The 21977-nt window shown below is 43.4% G+C and overlaps 2 protein-coding genes across 10 annotated transcripts; both read right to left on the bottom strand.

Annotated features, from left to right (window-relative positions):
• Positions 1-3433: 3433 nt before the first annotated feature.
• On the bottom strand, positions 3434-11235 carry LOC138118122 (hepatitis A virus cellular receptor 1 homolog). 2 transcript variants are annotated; one of them, XM_069028936.1, is made up of 8 exons: positions 9672-11235; positions 7845-8189; positions 7224-7274; positions 5242-5321; positions 4932-4988; positions 4387-4501; positions 4058-4097; positions 3434-3664 (listed from the first exon to the last, which is right to left on the bottom strand). In XM_069028936.1, the coding sequence occupies exons 1-8, from the start codon at positions 9718-9720 to the stop codon at positions 3571-3573; spliced, it is 831 nt and encodes a 276-aa protein (XP_068885037.1). In that variant the 5' UTR covers positions 9721-11235; the 3' UTR covers positions 3434-3570. The 2 variants fall into 2 exon arrangements, with proteins under 2 accessions (XP_068885037.1, XP_068885038.1); XM_069028937.1 differs by lacking the exon at positions 7224-7274.
• An 87-nt stretch (positions 11236-11322) lies between these two features.
• MED7 (mediator complex subunit 7) lies at positions 11323-13247 on the bottom strand. 8 transcript variants are annotated; one of them, XM_069028943.1, is made up of 2 exons: positions 13203-13247; positions 11323-12294 (listed from the first exon to the last, which is right to left on the bottom strand). In XM_069028943.1, exon 2 carries the CDS (start codon positions 12274-12276, stop codon positions 11584-11586), a length of 693 nt encoding a protein of 230 aa, XP_068885044.1. In that variant the 5' UTR covers positions 12277-12294; positions 13203-13247; the 3' UTR covers positions 11323-11583. The 8 variants fall into 8 exon arrangements, with proteins under 8 accessions (XP_068885044.1, XP_068885039.1, XP_068885040.1 ...); XM_069028938.1 differs by lacking the exon at positions 13203-13247 and adding an exon at positions 12965-13187; XM_069028939.1 differs by lacking the exon at positions 13203-13247 and adding an exon at positions 12973-13187.
• Positions 13248-21977: the final 8730 nt, after the last annotated feature.

Genomic DNA, 21977 nt, shown 5'->3' with positions numbered 1-21977 from the left:
GTTTTGTTGCCAAAACCACATCCTTCCCAAAGAAATGCAACATCATCTTCAAGAAGTATCTTTCACTCCTTCTGACTGTTTTATTTCTTTCTGACCAATTGACAAATAAGTTCTCTGGAAGTTCTTCTCTGGAACAGCTGAGTAATAAAGCAAAAGTAATTCAGGGCAGTAAGGTCAGGAATGAAGAATTGCAGATTGACAAAATTCTGTGCAAATAAATGTAGCACAGTGCAAACTGGAGTGCAATTCCAAGTTCAAATGATAAAATGATGGGCTTTTAACCAGGCATTACACTTTTAGTAATGAGATTTTGGGCTTATCATGATAGTCAAGCTCATGAAAATATCACCCTTCTACTTGCTGGCATTGAAAAAAGCAAGTAAAATTTTAGCAGCAAAGGCAATTTGCTATATTCTACCAGATACAGTTCATACAATGCCATTTCCACACAGCCCCAGCTGCTCTGTGAACAGGACTAATGAAACCTGAGGCATCCAATATCCTGGAGACTTTTTCCCTGCAATGATCAAAATTTCTCCCATTACTCACCACCCAGCAGTGGCTGTGAGCTGATGCTCAGCTGATGCCAGTGCAGGGAGCAGCTCACTCTCACCTGGGACACAAATTTGGGTCTTTATTCAGCTACAAATTCCCATGAAGCTTGTCCAGACAGAACTGGGCAGTATGTCACAGGCAACCAGGAAAGGCACAGGATGAACACAGCATCCTATCAGCTTTGTTCCTATAGCAGGGCTGGGCCAACAGCAGCAGAGGGCATTGAAAAAGGCCATCCAAAGTCCAAAGGTACAGGGAAGAACCACAAACACGAGTTGCTTTCTGCTTCTGTACTGCTATCTAGTGGCTTCTTGAAGGCAGAAAAAGCAGAGTTGTCTCAAAAAAGACAGTTTTCAGCTCATCAGCCTCATCGGCTCAGTGTGCTGCCAGATGATCTCCTGAGGGGTGGATGGGTTCCAAGTGCCACCTGCTTGTCTCTAGGGCTCATTTTGAAATATCTGTTCCAAAATCCACTGACATAAGTGGAGATAGTGAAAAAGCCCAAGGAGCTCTGCCTTTGTGGATGTGTATCACGCTGCACGTCCAAGGCAAAGTTCTTGCTCCAAACAACTTTGCAAAGTCTGTTTACCAAGTAATTGCAGAGCAGAAAGATTTGGGTTGATTCAAGATTTTGGTTATCAGATGTTCTGGAACTTTATTTTACATTAAAAACTTCCTGATGTAAGAATTATTCTGAATCCGTCTGTAATATTAATTTAAAAAATCCTTATGGACAAGCATCTTTTATGATTCGGAGTCTTAAGGATGGACCACAAACTCCATAAGAGCACAAGCAGTTGAAATCAGATGATTTTGGAAACCCCTCAAGTCTAACTGACCCCAGCAGAGACTGATTACGTAAAATTGCGGAAAGCAGAAATTGCTGAAGATGTTTTCCGAGGCCAAGTTCAGAGACCAGATCAGACTTCCTCTGGCTCCTGTCAGGGGCAGGAACTTGCAGCAGCAACAGGCTCAGCCAGGCAGAAGGAAAGCAGTGTCTGCAGCAGGGGCAGAGATTTGGGGTTAGTAATTGTTGTTAATAGTCAAGAGCAAAAATACAGTCTGACACCAGCAGGTCCTTTCTGGTCTCAGCACCTTCTTGCACAAAGCTACACATGATGTGAAGATAGAAAATGGCAGAGCTAGTTTTGTCCATCACTTTTCCTGGCCCTGGGATCAGTGATCACCCAATATCTGTGCTCCCACTCTTCAGTCAGCCATTAATTCATCCCTACATTTTCAACCTTTTCAGCCTGCTACAACACAGAGATCCAGGAGAACACAGGAGTGAAAATACAAAACACCCCAGGGTCACCTGTCCAAGTTTGCTTTCCATTTCTTCCTTCCTCAGCAGGATGAGCCTTTCCCTCCTTTGTGAGTCTGTGCAAGAACACTCACCTGCAAGACCCCACCTGAGCCAGACCCTGTGGGACTCCTGAGGAAACCACCGCCCTCCCCAGCCAAGCCAAGCCCTCCCATCTCCACCAGCTGGGACAAGGCTGGTGGAACTTCTCCACTGACCCCACTCCCCTTAAAGCACAAGCAGACCGTGGCCTCAAGTGCCTCAGCTGTTAACATAAATACCTACTGATTTTATTATTGTGCCTTTATGCCTCATTGCATTGTTGAAATAATTTTGCAGTTTAAAATTAACTTCATGTTAGAAACTTTGTGATGCATCTGAGAGTTTTCCCTCTGGTGTCAGTGTCTGTGTCTGTTTTGGGTAATTCCACACTGCTCCTTGGGATGAGCTTCAGGGCTAAATGATTTGACCAATAATTGGTAAGATTTGGTGTCTCTCCTGCCAGTGCTGCTTTTCTGCTCTTTCAGGAAGTTCCCAACCTCTGTTTAAAATGTGTTCTTTAAAACAACTGGGGACAATTATTCTTCCACTTAAAGATGATTTGGGTGTGTTGTGTCTCTTGCTCAGCAGTTCATATTGACAGGGCTGACTCCATTTATTTATTTAAAGTAAATCAAAATTTTGTTTTGCAGGGAATAAAAGCTGAGGCACATCACTAACTGAGGAGCAATGGAGGAAAGGCATTTGGCCCCAGATACCTCCTGTTTATGAGGTAAAATCCATCAAACACATTCAACATTCGTAGGAGTTAAGAGCTGTTTGATATTTAGAGACGTGCAAAGGCAGGGCCAACTCCCAGCCAGTATTTTGTGCAATGCCCATGATTTCTCTGCAAGCTAAGGAAAGAATTTAATTAACTTCACAAAGTGTGTGTTGGGGGGGCAGGGGAAGGGAGCTGTTCAGTTTTTTCAGAGACCTGGAAGTGAGACCTTTCACCCCAAGGGCTTCTCAGGGTAAAGATGTGCCTGAAGAGAAAGCCACAGAAAAATAGTGATGTGCTTTACCAAAAACCTCACATTTAGTCATAATTCTCTGCACACAAGCTGTGAGTGTTCTGTCTATTGAAGTACTGATGCTGTAGGCTTCAAGAATATCCCCTCAGGGGTGAGCAGCCATAGCTCCTCCAGATTTAATTCCAGGTGGGCAGGAATCAGAATATTGTATTACTGAGCTGTTACCAGGACAGGCCATACCTGATTTCAATGAAAATACAGCTAAGTGTGTATTAAATTACTAACACTACCGAGACTGGCCATGTGGCATCTTTGTCACACAGCTCTGAGTCTGTGCCCTCCGATGGCACAGACTCTGTGGAAGGTGGCAGATAGAATCCACAGTGAACACAATTGTGCCCTTCTGGCACATCCTCTTGTTTTTCCAAAAAGGAAGCGAGAATTTGAAGCAGATAATAAATATAATCGTAACTTTCCTTAGGAAATGGAAAGTTCCACCGATGCCAGTTTCAGTTTCTGTTTCTGGACCAGGCTGATAAAGATTTTAATTAAAAGTGTAGCTTTTATTTGTTTATTATTAGGATGTGAATAATGCTTCAGTAGTGCAGTCACGTTCAGCTGCTGAGCAGAGGGAGCAGCCAACATTTTGCAAACTATTTAATGTCCCAGCAATGACAAAGGCAGCCATGCATCCAGTCCTTAGTGCACGATATAAACATTTTCCTCTGCATGAGTCTCATCTTCCAGGACACTATGGCTCCTCATGCCTTGTGGCCTCCAAAATGCAACAAAGCTGCACAAAAGAGTAAAAACCATGGTGTTAAACTAAAAACAGACAATAAAACCACAGAGGAACAGATCAACCAGTTCACTAGAAAACGTAAAATATGCATAAACACATGATCATGACTGATAATGAATCATCTCTCCATTTATGAGAAAATTCACACCTGTGGTTAGCAAAGTCCCTGATGCTATGAACTGACAGTGACATTTTTGCTTATTAAGTAATGAAAAGTAGCAGCTTTCTACTGAATTTGTCTTATTAATTTCTTTTTATAATGTTTTCTATTAACTTGAGGCTAAAAAAGAAAGCCAAAGTATGTGGTGGAATGGCCAGCACACTGACATTTTTCTTCTGCAACCTCACTTGTCCTATTAGCAAAAGCAGGAACAGAAAACTTACCCTGCAGAGCCACCCATCTTCTTCGTGTTGTAAAAATATTCTAAGGACCATCCAGAATGAAAGTAAAGAAAGAATGAAAAAGAATAATTAAAACAAATAATTTTGTTTAAACAATTAGAAGCAAGTAAAGTAGTGGGTTCAAAGATAAATTCAAGTGTAAGAAACTAAATAAGGGAATTTCAAATGTTCTCAGGATAGGAAATTCCCATTGTGAGCAGCCAAAGCAGTGGCCTCCAGGGACCTCTGAAGTGGGAGATGTGGCATCAGCCACAGCTGTGACTGGACAAACCTGAGCAATCCTTGAGTAACTGCCTATGAAAAGTACTTACGTTTAGTGAGGAACAGAGCCAAAATCAGGATGAGCAGAAGTGCTGCACATGAGCCAATCCCAATGTACAGCCCATGCTCTGGATGCTGCTGACTGGGAAGTGATACAGATGTGTTCTGTCAAACATAAGCCAAGGAGCATTAGTGGAACTGACAGCAAGAAGCCCATGCAGTACCCAAAGGCCTTTTGTGTGTTTTGCAACTCTGCAGGAAAAGTACACCTGAGACCAAAAGCCTAACTTGAGAAACAGGCCCAGTTTCAAGCAGAATCTCTGCAACAATTGTGTGAACCCTGCTGTTAAACTCAGTCTTTGAGATTTTCAGGAGACCTGAAGTTATGACAAACCTCATTTATTCAGGTTTAATAATATTTGGTGAATGTTTTTAACAAGTAAGATATCTCATGATGTCACACCCTCCCACCTGTGCTGCAGGACTCAGCAGGACACACAGAGCTGCCTGTTTGACCCCCACTGCACGGGGAGTGCAGGGCACCCCTGTGCTCTCAGGTGGCCCAGGTTCCACTCTTCCCCACATCCTGCCGTACCTGCAGGTTTGCAGTCACATCCAAGCAGTCTGAGGTGTCTGAACAGGGAGCAGAGGCCTGAAAGGAAATACACATATTGCTAAAGCCCTTCCTCCTCTAGAAGGAAGTACTTTATGCGTGCTAAGCAGGGTTTTTCCCCCCCTCTCTGATAATGAGCACATAAGCACTCTTTATAACCACTAAACATGCAGACTGCAAACCAAGAATCTGTTGCAGTTAGACAAAACCAGTGGAAGTGACCTGGAGGGATGACCCAGTAACCTCTCAAGTCCATCCACTCTAGGTGTGCTACAGCAAGGTTGATGCTTACATTCTGAGGAGCTTCTGAAGCAGAAACCGATGGCCAGGTCCTTGTGACGGTAAAGGAGGGTTCACTGGTGCTGCCAGGAGCTGAGCAAAGGCAAGACAAACACATCACTTGCACAGAGAACTCTTCTGTCTTGACAGAGAAGAATTTGTACTGCTGACTTGGGACCCTGAACTTCTGTGTCTGTCAGCAGTCTGGGCTCTGCATATCATAAGAGGTTGGTGCCTTCAGAGGGCAGCACAAAACTCTGAATATTGAAGTTTCTTCCACCCTTTTCAGAGTTCTGGACTCCTTCCAAGAAATACTTGGCTCTTGCTGCTATCACTGGGAAGGAGTTACCAGTCGGTTCTGGAGCCAAGAAGCAGTGGCCATAGAATCATTAAACAGACTGGGTTAAAAGCCCATCCCATTCCAACCCCCTGCCATGGGCAGGGACACCTTCTGCTGGACCAGGTTTCTCAATGCCCCATCCAACCCGGCCTTGAAGCAAAAAGTGATGCATAAAGCAAACTCAGGTGAAAACTGATCAACATTAGCTCAGGGCCTGGAAGCAGCACGTGATGCAGAGTCACAGAAAGCATACCTTTAAAGTCCCAGGCAGCTATACAGTAAACACACTGAACAAAATGGGATATATTTGCATAAGAACCTGCAGCACATTCTGAGGTAGTTTCCTGAGCACAGCTATCTGCCATACTTAAGTTAACAAATTGCTGTCTTCTCTATCATCAGTCTCAGTTTCTCCACATGTTGTCAGATGATATAAAAACCTCCTGAAAACAAAATCTCCTGTTCACTCTGTGCCAACCCCAGCCGGTTGTTTTTGTGTTTTAAATTGTTACCCTTATCCCAGAAGTTTTATTTTGAGGAGGATAGGATCATCAGCTTCCATTGGAGATTCTGCAGTATTTGTACATCAGAGGCACAAGGCCACCTGCCTTTTCCAATCTCCTGCAGTGTGAACATGCACACACTAACCTGGATTCTGAAAACTTCAAACACTGTTCCACCATCAGCTAAGGAAGAGGTCACGGGGATAAGAAAACCCCTGAGTTCTAAGATTGGAATCTATGTTATTTGCAACTAGAATAGAAACCGTCTGAGAAAGTTTTCACTTCTTCTTCCAAAAAGGAAATGCAGCTGTTGTAACATTAATTTGGAGTTGCTTAGCTGGAAACATTCAAGATAGAGGGAGAAATACAAATGGCATCCCTGATTTTTTTTTCTTCCAGAACCCAGAGAATAAGCCATTGCTACACCACAAGGTTTCTCTTGTGTAGTGGAAATTAAAGTTGTCTTTTTCCAACTGAAAAAGATGCAGCTGAGTGGGTACGTGATAGAAGTTTATCCTTTTGTGAGGGGAATGTAGAAAACAAGTGAGCAACAGCTGAGCACTGTCTCTGCCACTGCAATGAGGGACCTCACGTTATTAAATGTGCACAGAGGCCGTGGGCAGCCTCCGAGACACACACCAGGGTGGAAGAATACTTTGGCACTGTATCACAAAATTAATGCCATTTTTCTACCATCCTCCTTAATCATCTGCTGCTGGCTGCTACTGGAGGCAGGAGCCTTAATTAGATGCTCTTTTCAGCTAGCCCAATAAAACAATTCTGATTAAATAGTGGGTACACCAAACTCCTAAAGAGTTGTGTTTTACCATTCATGGGATGAATTTCTAGAAGATGAGGTGAGATTTTATACCACAAAAAACCCCAACAAACCAAAAGAACAGTCAAATAAAAGCAAACCTTGCAGCACCACTAAAACATCTACTTAAACATCACACCTGGAAGCAGCTTTCTCCCACATATTCATCTTCCTTCTGTTGTAATCTGTGTAATATCATGCAGAACTTAAATCCAAGTTCTGATCTGGTCTCTGGTAACGTTTAATAAATTTTAGCCAAGACATTTCTATCATCATTTTGTTTCCTTCCTAAGATTCCCCATTTGCAATGAGGTTAACACTTGGAAAAAAGTTACCTGAGGTCTGTTCAGAGGTGTAAGTGTGAGGACTTGCAGTAGAGATCCTTGCTGATGTTAAAAAATAAAACAAAATCAACACATCATTAACCTTATTGGGCATTTATGTAGTGAGAAAGAGACAGTGTTTCCATAATAACAGTTTGCTAGCAAAGCACAAGTATACTTTTCAGCCACTTGTTTATATAACATCACAAGCAAGGGAAAAACTAAAAATCAAAGGAAGAATTGATAAAAAGCTTCTCTATACCAATTTTGTCTCCCTGGGCTTTAATCTAGAATCAAGCAGGGAAAATCAAACACAGCTGTCTATGAAAAAGGTGCAGCAATAAAGCTTTGGATGAATACTTTATGCTGCCCTTTCTTTTAAATTCTTCAGTGTCTCTAGGAATGCTCCATGAAAACATCATGTCCTTTTTTTTAATTGCAGTGACTGCAGTGGGATAACAACATTGCCAAAGACAGCTTAATTGAGGCAGCACTAACAGCAGATGTGCAAGGTCCTCAAGATCAGTCTTACAGATGATTGCAGAAATCATTTGCACCACAAGCCCAGAAGTCCAGACCCAAGAGCAGATCCACCACAATGGTAGTCACACAAGAGCACTCCTCTGCACTCACCTTTCATTATCACAACTTTGTGATTAGTCAATTGATCGTTGAACCACCCTGGGACCTCCACACGGCAGCAATAAATCCCCGAGTCTGCTTCCCTGGCGTCCTCGATCGTCAGGGACACGTCCCCCCTGTGCAGGTCCCCTTTCAACTGGTACCTGCTGCTGTGCTGCTCTGTCACCCTCCAGCCATCTGTCCAGATAATGGGCCGGGAACATTTGGAATTGGGGCACCTGTCCCGACCCCAGCACATGGATGTGATGCCATTTCCATCCCGGACACTGTAGTGGCAGGGCACAGTGACGTCCTGACCAACCTCTCCTATCACAACTAATTCCGATACTGTGGGGCCTGTGGACAAAAAGACAAACATGATTGCTCAGCACAGGACACACAAGTGGAAGTTTTTTGTGCACCTTGCACGTCCTGAAACCTCCCATCTCACAAAGAACACCAGGCATTGCTGGATCAGATTTTGCACAAATAGACGTGTCCCAGCAGGAGTGATGCAGCGAGGGATAATGATCAGGCCAGGGACACGTTCAGAGAAAGAACATTTTCTGCAGCCTCTGCAGGCAGGCAGTGAAGTAAAGAACTCTCTGGTGTCTCTTGAGCCAGGTGCAGTCTGTTGGCTCTTCACTTTTTCCTTCATGTACATTTAACCCAAGCCACACACGTGTGAACTGTAAGACATGGACTTTCCTCAAAACCACTGGGGGAAACTCTTCCCCCCTTTCAATGAACTAAACTGCAGGTTTCATCAGAATGATCACTGCTGAATGAATTCCTTTTCTCTTGCCTAAAGGCAAGTTTTGCCCATTCTTATCAGAAGAAATTTTTCAGGGCTTTTCTGAGAAATATTATAAATACTCTCTTTTTTCTTCCACTACCTTATTCTCTAATTCTTACGCAGTTTCTAACGTGTTTGCTTCCCCATAAATTTGTCACATTTCCAGAAGGCTGTGTCACACTACGCAGGTCAAGACAGTGAGCCCTAACTCCCAGTAGCCCATTCATCACAGTGAAAAAGCTGTTTTGCCCAGTCCAGCTCAGATATTTTCCTAACCTATTATATTTAAAAATAAACCTGCGTGCAGAGATTTTGCCACAATAACAGACTAGAAACAAGTTTCTGAAACCAATGTTTCTTATTTAATATGAAAAGGAAGTTAAAACTGAAACTCATCATAAAAGGCTCATTAAAGAACTACAAAAAATATCTGTAATATCCCTTTACTTTCTACTGAATTTATCTTAGCACCAAATTTTTAATGTCTATCTGTCTTTATTAGTACCACTTCCCAACCTGTTGTTTTCATGGCTGTTGCTCTTAATCTAGGAGGACTACGTCCTCAGAATAAAAAAAAAAAAAGGAAAAATTATCAATTTGCCCCAATAAAATTTCATATTGGTTAAAAAACAGCAGAAGCCACAGCTGATCTTTTCACTGTCTACCTAAGCATTCATCTTCACAAAGCCTGCCAAAGTGAAATGTCCTTCTTTTACACCTTCTCTAAAGCAACTGAAAGTTCTCTGCTCAAATCGTTATCTAAAAAAGCCCACTAAAAAAGCAAAATGAGCAGCCAGCCCAAGAAGGAGCATTTTTAAAACCATCATACCCTCAGCATGCTTCCGTTTTCCAAAAGAGATAAGGCCATTAGAACTCTATTGAGCCACCGTGATAAAGTTCTATTTTAACACAGAGAACTACAGCTTCTGTGATGTGGCCACTCTTCCTGCTGCAAATTAAAATTTCTCTTTGCTACCCTCAGAATCACTGATGCACGTTACCTCCACCCACCTCCATCCAGTTGTTTATGCCCCTTTGGTTACCTGTAAGCAGCACCAGAAGAACCCAGTTCAGATAGAGGTAAGACAACATCGTGGCTGAAGACAACAAACAACGCTCCCGTTCGCCCTTCTCATTCAAGAAAAATTATCTTCTTTGTGAACTTCTGTGTTTCCTTCTTAGCACATCATCTCCAGACACAGTTGTGGGTGCCTCTCAATCCAAGCTGGGCTGTTTTGCCTGAGGTTGGGCTGTTGGGCTGTGTCCTGCAGCACAGCCAAGCGCTGCTGGGGCAGGGTACGAGCGCACGGAGCTCCTGCTGGCAGGGCTTTGACTGAGAGGTGACAACACTTCACAGCACCACACAAATCTGCTTCTCGTTTTTTTCAGATCTGTTTGGTGACAGTAAGTGAAACTTGACAGCGGCACTGAGCTGACACAGTTATCAACAATCCACTGCCCCAGACTGCTGCCCACACCTGCCTTTGCCATAGTAGGTAGCATCTGGATTAAAGATTACATAGTATGTGGCAGACTGTGGCAAGTGGAAAGGGCTTGGCTAAATAACAGATTTCTAGGATGAACTACTCAAGCTTTTAATCATAAGTTTCTGGTTCTAACACTTAGAAGCAACTCAGAGCACCTTCTGGCAAATTTTCTTTGGCAGAGATAACTTGGTAGTATTGGAAAACTGTTACACAGCTGAGCCTAACAGAGTGGCTGTCTTCTCATCTGACTGTTAAAAATTCCATATGCACCTGGACCTTTGCAGTAGAAAGTAAAACATCCAGAATACAGAGAGGAGACTTGGAAAAGTAGTGTGGAAACCATGTCATCCCAAACTCAAGGCTCACTCTGACCAAATGCTGAAATACAGCTTTTGAGAAACACTGTTCCCTGGACCCTCTCCCTGTGCCTGGATCATCACACTCTCCTCAAGGATAGCTGGTCTTTTTATATTGTTTGGACTAGAACTGCACCTGTGATCAAGGGCCAAGAAATGTTCTTTACTGAAGCAGCTGATCTACCTCAGTGTTTTATACAGATGGAATTAAGTACTAAGGAGTTATTTATGAGTAAGTGGAAGATGCTAGAACTGGAACCTTGCCTTGCATGGCTACCATATAGGAGAACACAGGCACCATACCAACAGGTTTTCTGAAGTGAAAATTAGGAAAACCAAGGGATTAACATAGCTGAGAGATAATTAGCAACACACCTGTAGGCAAGAATGGATAGAAAGAGGGATGAAGGGTGATTTTCACATGCAGCAGCTGGAAGCAGAACTCCTTAAGAAAAGGCTTCCTCTCTGCTCCTGCGGTTTCTGAGGAAACAGGAAACTGCAGAGAGCTGCTAGAGGAACAATTCTGCTAATTACCAGCAGGATCCTGAAACTGCTCTGCAAGAACAGGAAAGGCAGCTGGCCAGGATCCCAGGAAAGCCATTCTGGTCACACAATAGAAGAATATGAGAGTTAAAGAACTACAGTTAACCCACCTGCTTTAGATTTCACCTCAAACACAGACCATAGGAAATGCCTTGATGTAATTTGAGTTTGTGTGCCTGTTTTCCAAGTTCCTGTGTGTTGTTTGTACAAGAAACAAACACCATTTCTGTAGGTATTTTTCTTGACTCAAGAGCATACAGAATTATAAAATGGCATACCCAAAACAAGCAGGAAGTGACAAAAGAAAGTACAACAGGAAAAACCAACTTTAATCTGTGCCTACCACCTCACATGATACATTTAACAAAAATCATACTTTTTCATTTCTACCTAAAAAACACAGGTCACAAAACATTAAACATTTTCATCTGCCCAGTCACTCACAGCCTCCAACAAGTGCACAACAAAAGCTTTGTCTGCTTATACAACAGCAAAACAAAATACAACATGTAGCCTCAGAACCCCTTCTGCCTCTCACTGTGGTACATTAACAAAACAAGGTGTTTTCTTCATGTCATTTCATCAATAATGCTGCACATGGCTGCATCTTTGTCCAAAACCTGATCTCTCTTGCCACCAGAACGCTCCCTCTGCTTTTCGCTCTGTCCAATGCAGTTGCTGCCATCATCAGTATCCATGGGCTCCACTTGCACTCTCAGTCCCCCCTCTGCATGAGGCAGATCATCAGGCAGGGAAGCCAGGCAGTTCTGGATCATCTCCACGACTCGCTCCAGGTGCTTCTGGAATCGCTCCGCGGTCTCCAGGCGCTGGCGCTTCTGCACCTCCATCATGACCCGCAGCGTCTCCCTGGCTTGGTGAGGGCGATACTCATTTATAAGGTGATGGACGTGGACAAAAAGCAGTTTCAGGTCTTCCAGTTTCTCCTCTCGCTTTATACTCCCTGGACTCCTTATCAAGATATCCAAGAGGTCCAAAAAGTTGACCAGGATAGACATGTTAAGTTTCCTTAACTCCTTCTTGTGATCAAACTGCATAGGATGCAGCCGTTCAATGCCCTGGCTCTCCAGGGGCCGAATGATCAGATCATCACACTGGAACTGATTCCCAAACATCATGTAGCTGTCCTTCACAGGCGGAGGTGGCTTTGGAGCCAGGCCTTTATGGATGTTTTCATCAGTATATTCTTTTATATATTGCATGGGAGGCGGAGGAAGGGCACTCACTTGCTGAGGCTCACCCATTCTTGCCAGATGAAATGCCTAAGGAATGACCCAAGAAACTTACGTTAACAATTTGTGTCACAAGGTTATAATATAAACATAAACAAAGACAAAATATGGGAGGTGGCTGTGAGAAAATGAGCCAGAAGAGACAAATCCATGTGCTGAATACAGAAAACTCCTGGCAAATCTATTACCTTTTCACTAAGGTTTACTTGCAGCAGGATTAACTGCACCAGAAGCAGACAGAACACTTAATTTCCTAAATATGAAAGACCAGTCTGTAAACTCGGCAGCCAAAGGGAGAAGGGAGACCCCTTTCCTCAGCTGGGGCCTAGAGGGCAAACCCCACAGAATCACAGAATATCCCGAGCTGGAAGGGACACACAAGGATCAACTCCTGGCCCTGCCCACGGCACCCCAACAATCCCCCCCTGTGCCTGAGAGCGTTGCCCAAAGGCGTCTTGAACTCTTTCAGGCTTGGGGCTATATGACCAAAGAGACCCAGGGGAACCTGTTTAGTGCCCGACCACCCTCTGGGGGAAGAACCTTTTCCTAATATCCACCTAACCCCCCTGGCACAGCTCCAGCCGTTCCCTCAGGTCCTGTCACTGGCACAGAGGGCAGAGATGGGCGCTGCCCTTCGGGGGGAAGCTGCAGCCCGCGGTGAGGTCCCCCCTCAGTCTGCTCTTCTCCAGGCTGACCACACCGAGTGACCTCAGCAGCTCCTCCTGCGGCCTCCCGTCCTCACTCGCACCCCACAAGAGGAACCGAGCCGGGCCCACACCCGCCGCCGCCGCTCTGCCCTACGCCGGACCGGACTCTGCGGAGGCTCAAACCCCGCAGCGGGATTCGCCAGGCCAGTACTGAAGAGACAAAAGCCGAAACCACGACCCGGCGGAGGACGCGGACCCTCTCAGAGACTTCACTGACCCTCCCACCCTCACCTGCCAGCCGCGCTCCCTCAGCGCCGCCGCTTCCGCCCGGCTAGCCCCGCCCCTCGCTCCCCATTGGCTCGCGGCCCCGCAGTGCCACACTCTGATTGGTTCCCGCGCACAGCAGTCAGGCGCTGCTCCACTCCGCTCGCTCGGGGGCGGGGCCAGGCGCGGCGTTCCGGGCATGGCGGGCACGGGCCGGGCCGGGCGGGGCTGTCCCGCGGCCGCTGGGCCCCCTCCGGGTTCTGTGGCCCTTCCGGGCTCTGTGGCCCCCTCCGGGTTCTGTGGCCCTTCCGGGCTCTGTGGCCCCCTCCGGGTTCTGTGGCCCCCTCAGGGCTCTGTGGCCCCCTCAGGGCTCTGTGGGCCCCTCCGGGCTCTGTGGCCCCTCAGGGTGCGGGGCTCCCTCCAGAAGCCGCTGCTGACCTGCCGGGGCGGGAGGGACCCGCTTGGCGTCTCTCGGGGGTGGACGGGGCTGGGGCTGGGGCTGGGTCAGGGCGGCCCCGCTGCTGGGAGACACAGAATCGCAGAAATCACAGAATAATACAATAAATTAGGTTGGAAAAGACTTCTGAGGTCCCCCGGGAAGTATTTGCAGCCTTCCTGCAGCCGAGTACACTAAATCTGACCATAGTGTGACCAAACGGTTGGGTTCCGTTGCTTTTGTTTCAGTTCTCTTCTAGGAGGAATTGAAGTTAACATCGTGGGTTTAAGTTTTTCGGCGGATCAGGTGGAGCTGGGCTTGGTGGCATCGCTTCTGCAGGGTTTTCTCCCTGGAATGGCCAGCAGGGAAGGATTGCTGGCCGTTTCTGTGCCGTTCTCTCTCCCTCGGCAGATGGCAGCAATGGCCTTGGTGTGACCGGGACCCATCGCCACACACGCGGTGTCATTTACAGATTCACTCCTCCAGATCGATCACTGCCCCAAAAAAGTTCCAGCTGAATGATAATTGCTTTGCATCCTGTTAGTTATTTCTAAAAAGATGCAAAGAACATCCAGAATAGTTAACATTTATTTGACTAGAAACCTTGAAAAGATGCACGGCTCACATTTTATAGAATATCTGAATATTTATATATTCCAAACTAAGCTACACTTTACAATTTACAATGACTTGAATATTTATATATTCCAAACTAAGCTACACTTTACAATCTACAGTGCATACAAGCCTGCCTATAAAATAGGCTGATCTGGTTTCATTTGTAAGCAATTTACTGAGTTCAGACGAGGATGCAGCTCCATGCTGCAACTAAGAGGTTTCTACTTTAGAAAAGGAGGTCTCATTCCTTCACCTCTATTCCTTCTTCCTCATCCCTCTCTCCTTTCTTCCCTCACTGCTCCTCCAGCCCCTGCACTGGCCGGGCAGCCCTTTCTTGTCACTGCTTGTACCATCACCGTCAGGCATTGGATTGCAAAGCAAACTGATGCAGCACCAAACCTCACAGAAAACATTACTGCAGTTTTTCTGGGTTAAGTTTTCAGCTTTTCTGCGCTGTGGTGTGTATCCTGTGAGCATCAGGGCAAGCTTTTGAGAGAGGAGAGTGCATAGGCAGAAGGAAAGGAGGAGGTTGGGGAGATGGGGAGGGGAATGGTTCTACTCGTTTCCGTGGCAGAAAGCTCTAATCTTGTCTCAAATCATCTTGTTACATCATACTCGGAAAGACAGGCAAGGAATAAAAGCCATCGCCTCCAGAAATGCGTGAGGTAACTCTTGTAGTAGGAGGTACCAACAAACCTTTGGTTTTACTGGGCTTTCCAGACTTTGCTTTCACATTCTTTTTACAGGAGCTGAGCTTGATTCTCTAGCACCCTGCACTCAGTGAGCCATGCAGCAAGGATGTAAAATGCTGTGACTTCAAACAGGAGCAGGCAGTGAGAGCCAAGCACTTGGATTTTTACTTGATCTCTGTGATATTCTTGACTCATTTTCTGTATGACAGTGGCCAAGACAGAGGGGATATAATGTCAGCTAATGAAATAAGAAAAGCATGTTTCAGTCTTGCTCTTGGTGGTGTGGCTGGTTCTCAGAAGACCCATGGATGACCCTTTCCAGCCCACGGGGAGCTGTTGGCACTTCTTACAGTGGTTCTAAATGAAAAATTAAGAATGATGGTGAATGTCAAGTGTAGCACTCTACAGTTTGCTTTCTGCTCCATTCCAGCTCTTTTCTGAAATAAGGACACTATCCAGTACAAGTCTACCACTGATAATACAGTACAATTCCTACATCATCTCCAACTTGTAGGAATGAACTTGGACACTCCTCAGCAGATGATGAAGCAGTACCATGATATTCTCTGCCTCGAAGACTCAATATCTTAATTTACAGCTTTGGTTAAGTTTATTTTCATTTTCTTCATAACTAATTTTATGCAAATTGGCATGTTTCAGTAGTAGGCACTCCAGTTCTGTTAATTCAGCAGCAGTGTGTACAGTGTGTGCCATTGCAGTATGCTGTTATTTTAGCAGAACTGGAATCCAAACATTGTACAAGCACAGTAAATATAAACCCCGTTTTCAAGCATGCTCTTAGAACAGCACTGCTCTCTTCTGTGCTACAACAGATTTCTTTCATTTTTTTGCTGCTATTGCACTCTAAACAATAAATAATTAAATAAATGTGTGTGCTTTTCTCACGTTGTCTGAAAAACAGACCCAAAGTCAAACTCAGTTCCAGTCTTTTGTTGGGTGTAGGTTATGGTTATACCTTACAGCCTGGTTAAGCAATGAGCTCAGGAATTTCCTTTTTTGGTTACAAGCTTTGTTGCAGGATATACCAGGGAGGAGGGTGTGAGAAAAGGAGTCTGTTGGGGGTGAAGGAGACTTAACCAAGCTTTATGTCTCCATCTGCTGTGGTTAATTCCCATCTCCCTGTCTCCCGCTGTGGCTTTGGGAGTTAATGAATTTGCAGTGCAGAGCTGTGCGGCCTTTTCTTCCTGACTCCTTGGACTAAAATATCAGCTGCAGCCTATTGGCACACCTGCTAGTGTAGGAAAGGAGTTTAATGTTCCCATCATGTGAAAACTGGGGCACACCAACGTGCAGTGCAGTGCAATGACAGCTGAACTGTTTCTTGCTCTACAGCCTGTTACAAGGTTCAAACAGATTCAAAGATCAGAAGAGATCTTTCATGGTTATTTAGTGATAAAACAGGTATCTCACTATTATTAGTAAACTGATAGGGCTCAAAATCCAGACATATTTTGATAGAATCAGCCAGCACTCTTTCCTATGTTCGTAGTTGTACTGTTGTTTCTGGAAGCAGCCCCCTGACCTGATTTTTAAGCCAGACATTAATGCTGGTTGTTTTCTTGCTCACATGCCTGTGGTAAGTGCTTATTTGAACGTCTCAAAAAAAAAATGCATCTGCATGGCAGGAAGAAGCAATTCCTGTCCAGCCATCAGTGAGCTGGATATGGCAAACATGTCATATTGCCAGGGTAAACCCTGGGATCTGCAGCATGTTTTGCCAGCAGTGCAAGTCCCACCTTTGTCTTCAGAGGGAGACAGGAACCACACTAGCCAGGCACTAATAAAAGAAGCTGGAACAAATTCCCAGTTTGGGTATGACCCCTGTGAAACGCAGTTTTCCTTTCTGGATTTTTGCCTAAGAGAGAACAGCTGAGGAAAGGCTTAATTGTCCCTTCATCATAGAAGAGCATGTCCTAACCCCGTGCAAGTTCTCCAGTATAAAACATGTTCTCTATGTTACTGCCAACCCTGGGAGTTATTCACTTCAGGCATTCAAATGATGGATAACTCACTACATCCTCCCAGCAGATCCTCAGAACAAGGCATCTACTTTCCCAGGGCTCCCAAGCAGTTCACAGGAGAATCTTGCTCTGCTTCTACAAGAGCAACTCCCTGGGTCACTGGGAGCAGTGTGAACGGATTCAAAGGTGCACTTGTAAGACCTCGAGGAGAGCTGGATGCATCTGGCTCATAAAGACCAGGCTAATTCTTCCCTTCTTCTGCAGCTTTCTGTCTTGTGCTTTGGGTCTACTGGAGCCATGTTTATTGGTGTGATAATGAACTGCCAAAGAAGCAAGGCAGCTGAGTAACCTAAATAAGAGTTTCTCACACTCTAAGCTAAGTAGCAAAATGGGTTGAATTATGGAAGCTTGGAAGTTGAGTAATAATCATCATATTGAGCAGCTGGTGTAAAAGAAGAGCTGGCACCCAGGCAGTAAACCTGACCCAAATATTGCACATGATAGAAGGATATAGGTCAATTTATGAGAGTGGAGAGAGTTTCCGCCTTACGGACTGTTTTTTTTACAGCAACAAAAATTATCTATATTTAACTTTATAAATTTCTCTGCCGCCTTCAGGATATAAACCTCAGTATCAGAGCAGGATGTGCGGGTGGGGAGATTTTCAGTCTTCAGTAATCAAAGTGAGAACTGCATAATCTGGGTAAAACCCCTATGAAAAAATCCAATCCATAAAATAACATTTTTTTTACACAGAAATGGAGCAGTTTGCAGGAGGTAGCAAGGAAAGAACAAAGGTGATTGAAAGAAAAAAGGGAGGCCACAGTTGATAAGAACTTTATCTGCAACCTCAACTTGCCCAGCACAGAAGAGTATTTAGAGCACACAGCAGCTCAAACTTCACTCCTAATAATTTCAAGTATTTCAGATTTTCCTGTGTATGGACAGAAAAGTGTCAAAGGATACATGGTAGCAAGGTTTATAAAAGCACTGAAGCAGAGAAGATGTAGGATACCTAAAAAATTTGTCACCTCTCATCTTGAAGTTTAGTCTTACAGTGGTTTTAAGATATTCAGGACAGTTATATTTAATTCTTTTCTACTAAGGATACAGAATTTCTGTACCGTGCAATATAAAGTGCTGCCAAAACTCTTGAAAGGAGCATTCAGTGTAGAACTCTACCATCCTACAAGGTCAGGTTCCAGAAGTGAGGTTCTTGTGTTAACAGGATATTCCAGCCCTCCTGAGGAGCCTTTTCAGGAAGGCTTTGTAGTTTGTGTGCAGAGCTCTGCAGATATCCTCACATATTCCAGCTCTGCAGCCAACTTGGTCCAAGGCAAGTGGTGCATTTTTACCTATATCTGTATATCTATATATCTATATATCTATATATCTATATATCTATATATCTATATATCTATATATCTATATATCTATATATCTATATATCTATATATCTATGTATCTATATATCTATATATCTATATGTCTATATATCTATATAGACATATATCTATATATCTATATAGATCTAGTTATATATCCTACTCTGCTGTAGAAGGGTCCTGAAGCACTTAAGTGCCTGAGGCTTTCTTTAAAAGGGTTTATTCACCCAGATGGATAATGACAAATGATTTATGTCATGGAAGGAAGAAAGAATGTTATTTAAAAATTGGAAATAATGATCTTTGAAGTTCAAATACACTTAAACAGGTTGCTCTCTCCTAAATGTACAATTAAATATAAATACAATTCTTAAAAACCATATGTTTTTTGTTTATCCGTGTCAACCTGGCTATACATTCTTTAGACTTAGCATTCACTTCTGGTTTTGGCTTGCTACACTCAAGTATTTGTGTGCTTGCTACACATAGGGTTTGGAATTAAAGTGAAAAAAGAAAAATGAGGGGGTACATCTGTGGCAAGAGTGGATACAAAAATATGGCAGCCCCTACATTCCTTCCCAGTTCAGCAGAGTTATCAGCTGATAAAGATATTGCAAACCAGAGCTAGTTAGCAGCTCTCACTGAAACCAACACCCATGTTTATTTCAAATCTGTGTTTATATGAAATCTGTGTTTGTATCAAATCCCGTGTTTAACCAAATCTGGCTGGGTTGACTTGTTTCCTGCCTCAGGGTCATTCATATTTTTTCCCTGTTTACTCTCTTAGCTGGCCCACCTTCACTTTAAACCATGTAAAACTCAGAGTGGCTGATCTCTCCTGCTAAGTCCTCCTAGTTCTAACACTCTGGGACAAAATCTATGATTATTTTCTTGCAATTATTTTCTTATTTTCTTGTGCATCTTCCTGCATGTGTTGTATTAAATCTATATTCTCAGTTTCTCCTTGTTTCTCTCTTTTACCTTTTATCTGGTCCCTGACAGCCCCTTCCTGTCAGACATGGTGCCACATCATGCCATGTTTGCACCAAATGAAGTGCAGTTGCCAAGCCCCCTATCTGTGTATTTGATCAAATTGCTCCCTTCTCTGTGTCCCTCTGAGAACTCATCTCTTATCTCATGAACAAATCAAGCTGCCAGTCACTATGTTCAAAGAATTTCTTAGCTCTCCCCCCACTACTCACCACCTTGGTTAATCTCCTCTCCTCCCACATCCTCCATCTCCAGCAGCATCACCCCCCTCAGATGTCTCCATGTTGGCTTCTCAACTCTCCGCTGTCCTCTCTGCCTTGCTTCTTCTCTAGAGCTGCAATGCCACACCCTTGTATTTCTATTTATCTTCAGTTTTCTGATAAGGCTAACTACACACTAACTACAGTTAGTGTGAAGAAGAGACTAGAAGGAGTCATAGTACTAAATATGTGTTACTAGCTAAAAATGCAATGCCACTAAAAACTGTCATTATAAACTCATCTGTACTGACACAAATCAAGTGAAATACTTGTTGATCAAGATCCAAACCTTTTTGGGGGTAATTCAGTGTTACAAGCACAGTGAAATCTGTAAGTTTATCAGGGCGTTCTACTGCACAATTTTTCTTATTTATTACCAAAAAATTATCTCTGAGCATAATTTAAACCAGCAAATTCTCAAGCATAAAGAAATTTATGAGCACACAAAGGTGGTCCTATATTTTGGAGGTGCAGGGTATGGAATTTATCCAAATAGCTGCTGCTCACACAAGGCTCAATTCTAGAAAACTCCTATCAAACTCTGCATATTTGGTACACGTCTACTGCATGAGGCAGACTGGCTTGTAGAAGAATTGGAAAATTTGGCCTGAGCATTGATCCTAGTCTACAAATAGGTATGAAATCCCCCTTGACAGCAGTGGTGCTTTTTTAGGAGATCACACGCTTGTGTCATCTCACCACAAGGGTTTCTTGGCACTCAGTCACTCTGCCGAGAACGAAGTACAGGTTTTCTGGACTTCAGCATGACAAATGTTTCAATATCTGCTGCATCTTGTCTTCAGTAAGACAATTATTTTTTATTTTTATTTTTTTATTTTTTTATTTTTTTATTTTTTTATTTTTTTTATTTTTATTTTTATTTTTTATAGGCATCAGCTGCGCAAACAGCTTCAGTTTGTCCTTGTTTCTGTCCTGTGGTTCTGCATTGCCTTCAGCAAAGTCTCTAAAAATCTGTACATTAAGTGCTATATTTAAATTGTGGTTTTATGGCAAATGCAGGTTCTTAATTAGCATTGAACAAGATTGGTAAGGAATGTTAAATGATCCCTTGAGCCTACTGCCTAAAACATATAAAACAAGGAAGGGATATGCCACTTTTTTTGGGGGAGGGATAAACAGTATATTCTATGGTTCCCAGCTCAGTCTGTGAACTGCCCTAAAACAAATCCAAATCTTCACGTTTTTGCAATTCTGATATTTGTTCTGGTATTTTTTTCCTTGTGAACTGTATTTAAAATAAATCTAGCATCTTCTTTTGAGCTTGCAAAGAGTCTAAAAATACATCAGCAGTAGGGAGCTGCCTCCTTATACCCTAATGCTACATTAAACTCAGCACCAATAAATTATTTTTCATCACTGGAATTATTTTCAGAAATATCAAACTAATGAAAATACTTCTTTTATCTTGCTGTTTACCCACGTTCCACCAGACTCCATCTCTCCAAGGCCCAATACTATCAGCAATACCATCATACACCAATAATACAAAAAATACACAAAATATTAAAAATTAAAGAGCAGAGAAAAATGAATTACATTTGTTTTAAAGTAGAACAGTGCTGTTGTACTGACTGCATTAGATACATAATAATTTTTTTATAATTCTATAATTAGCCTGGTGCTGACTGCCCTGAATGGTGCTCTGGAGGCCTGAGGAAACCAGATGTGCTTGGTTGGGTGTTTGTGCCCATTTCACTGCTGATGACACTGGTCTTGATGGCATCCACAGAGGGCATGTTGTGCCTGTGCCTCCTGCAGCATCCAGCCACAGCCTCATCAGGTGCACCTGAAGCAGTCAGTAATCCCTAAGTAAAAGTAACCATTGATAATTAATTCATTGTCGGTTATTGTAACTGTCAGTTTAAATATCTACCAGCTGCAAATATTTATCATTCCTGATACAAGTAAATTGTAGATATAATTTCTTTGCTTACATAGTAGGAATTTTCATGTTATCACAGAATCATTAAGGCTGGAAAAGACCTCCAGGACCATTGAGTCCAACCTTCACCTGAACACCACCTTGTCAACTAAATCATTACATGGGGAACCCCCTCAAAAATCCATTGTATGAAATCCCTGTGTTAAATACTCTAAATGGAAAGGCATCATTCCTTCACTAAAGAAATATGGATGCATGACCTACTTCTAGGAGGACAGCAGGGACACTCATCCTGCACGTCCATGTTGGACGCGTGCATTTCTAACTGTACTTGCCAGATGAGCGAGTAGGAGAGAGATGCTTAATCATGCCATGCCCCTTAATTAATCCTTAATCATTGATTCACATCTACTGCACGTCCCTCAAATGTTACTTTTTTCCACAACATTTACCTTAGCGTATATTTCAACATGTGCTGTTCGTTTTATGACTTCAGAGAGGATGTGGTTATGGTCTGACAGAAAGGAAGCTTTGCT

The sequence above is a fragment of the Aphelocoma coerulescens genome, chromosome 13 (genome assembly GCF_041296385.1).
Source record: "Aphelocoma coerulescens isolate FSJ_1873_10779 chromosome 13, UR_Acoe_1.0, whole genome shotgun sequence".
NCBI classification, from domain to species: Eukaryota; Metazoa; Chordata; class Aves; order Passeriformes; family Corvidae; genus Aphelocoma; species Aphelocoma coerulescens.
This window is presented reverse-complemented; position numbering and strand designations above follow the sequence as displayed.

Bases quoted from the DNA above. Each gene is read 5' to 3' on its own strand.
- MED7 (XM_069028943.1), bottom strand. From the start codon at position 12,276: ATGGGTGAGCCTCAGCAAGTGAGTGCCCTTCCTCCGCCTCCCATGCAA.
- LOC138118122 (XM_069028936.1), bottom strand. From the start codon at position 9,720: ATGTTGTCTTACCTCTATCTGAACTGGGTTCTTCTGGTGCTGCTTACA. The intron at 8,190-9,671 runs GTAACCAAAGGG...TTTTGTCCACAG, and splicing joins TCTTCTGGTGCTGCTTACAG to GCCCCACAGTATCGGAATTA. The intron at 4,502-4,931 runs GTACGGCAGGAT...TATGTTTGACAG, and splicing joins ATGTGACTGCAAACCTGCAG to AACACATCTGTATCACTTCC.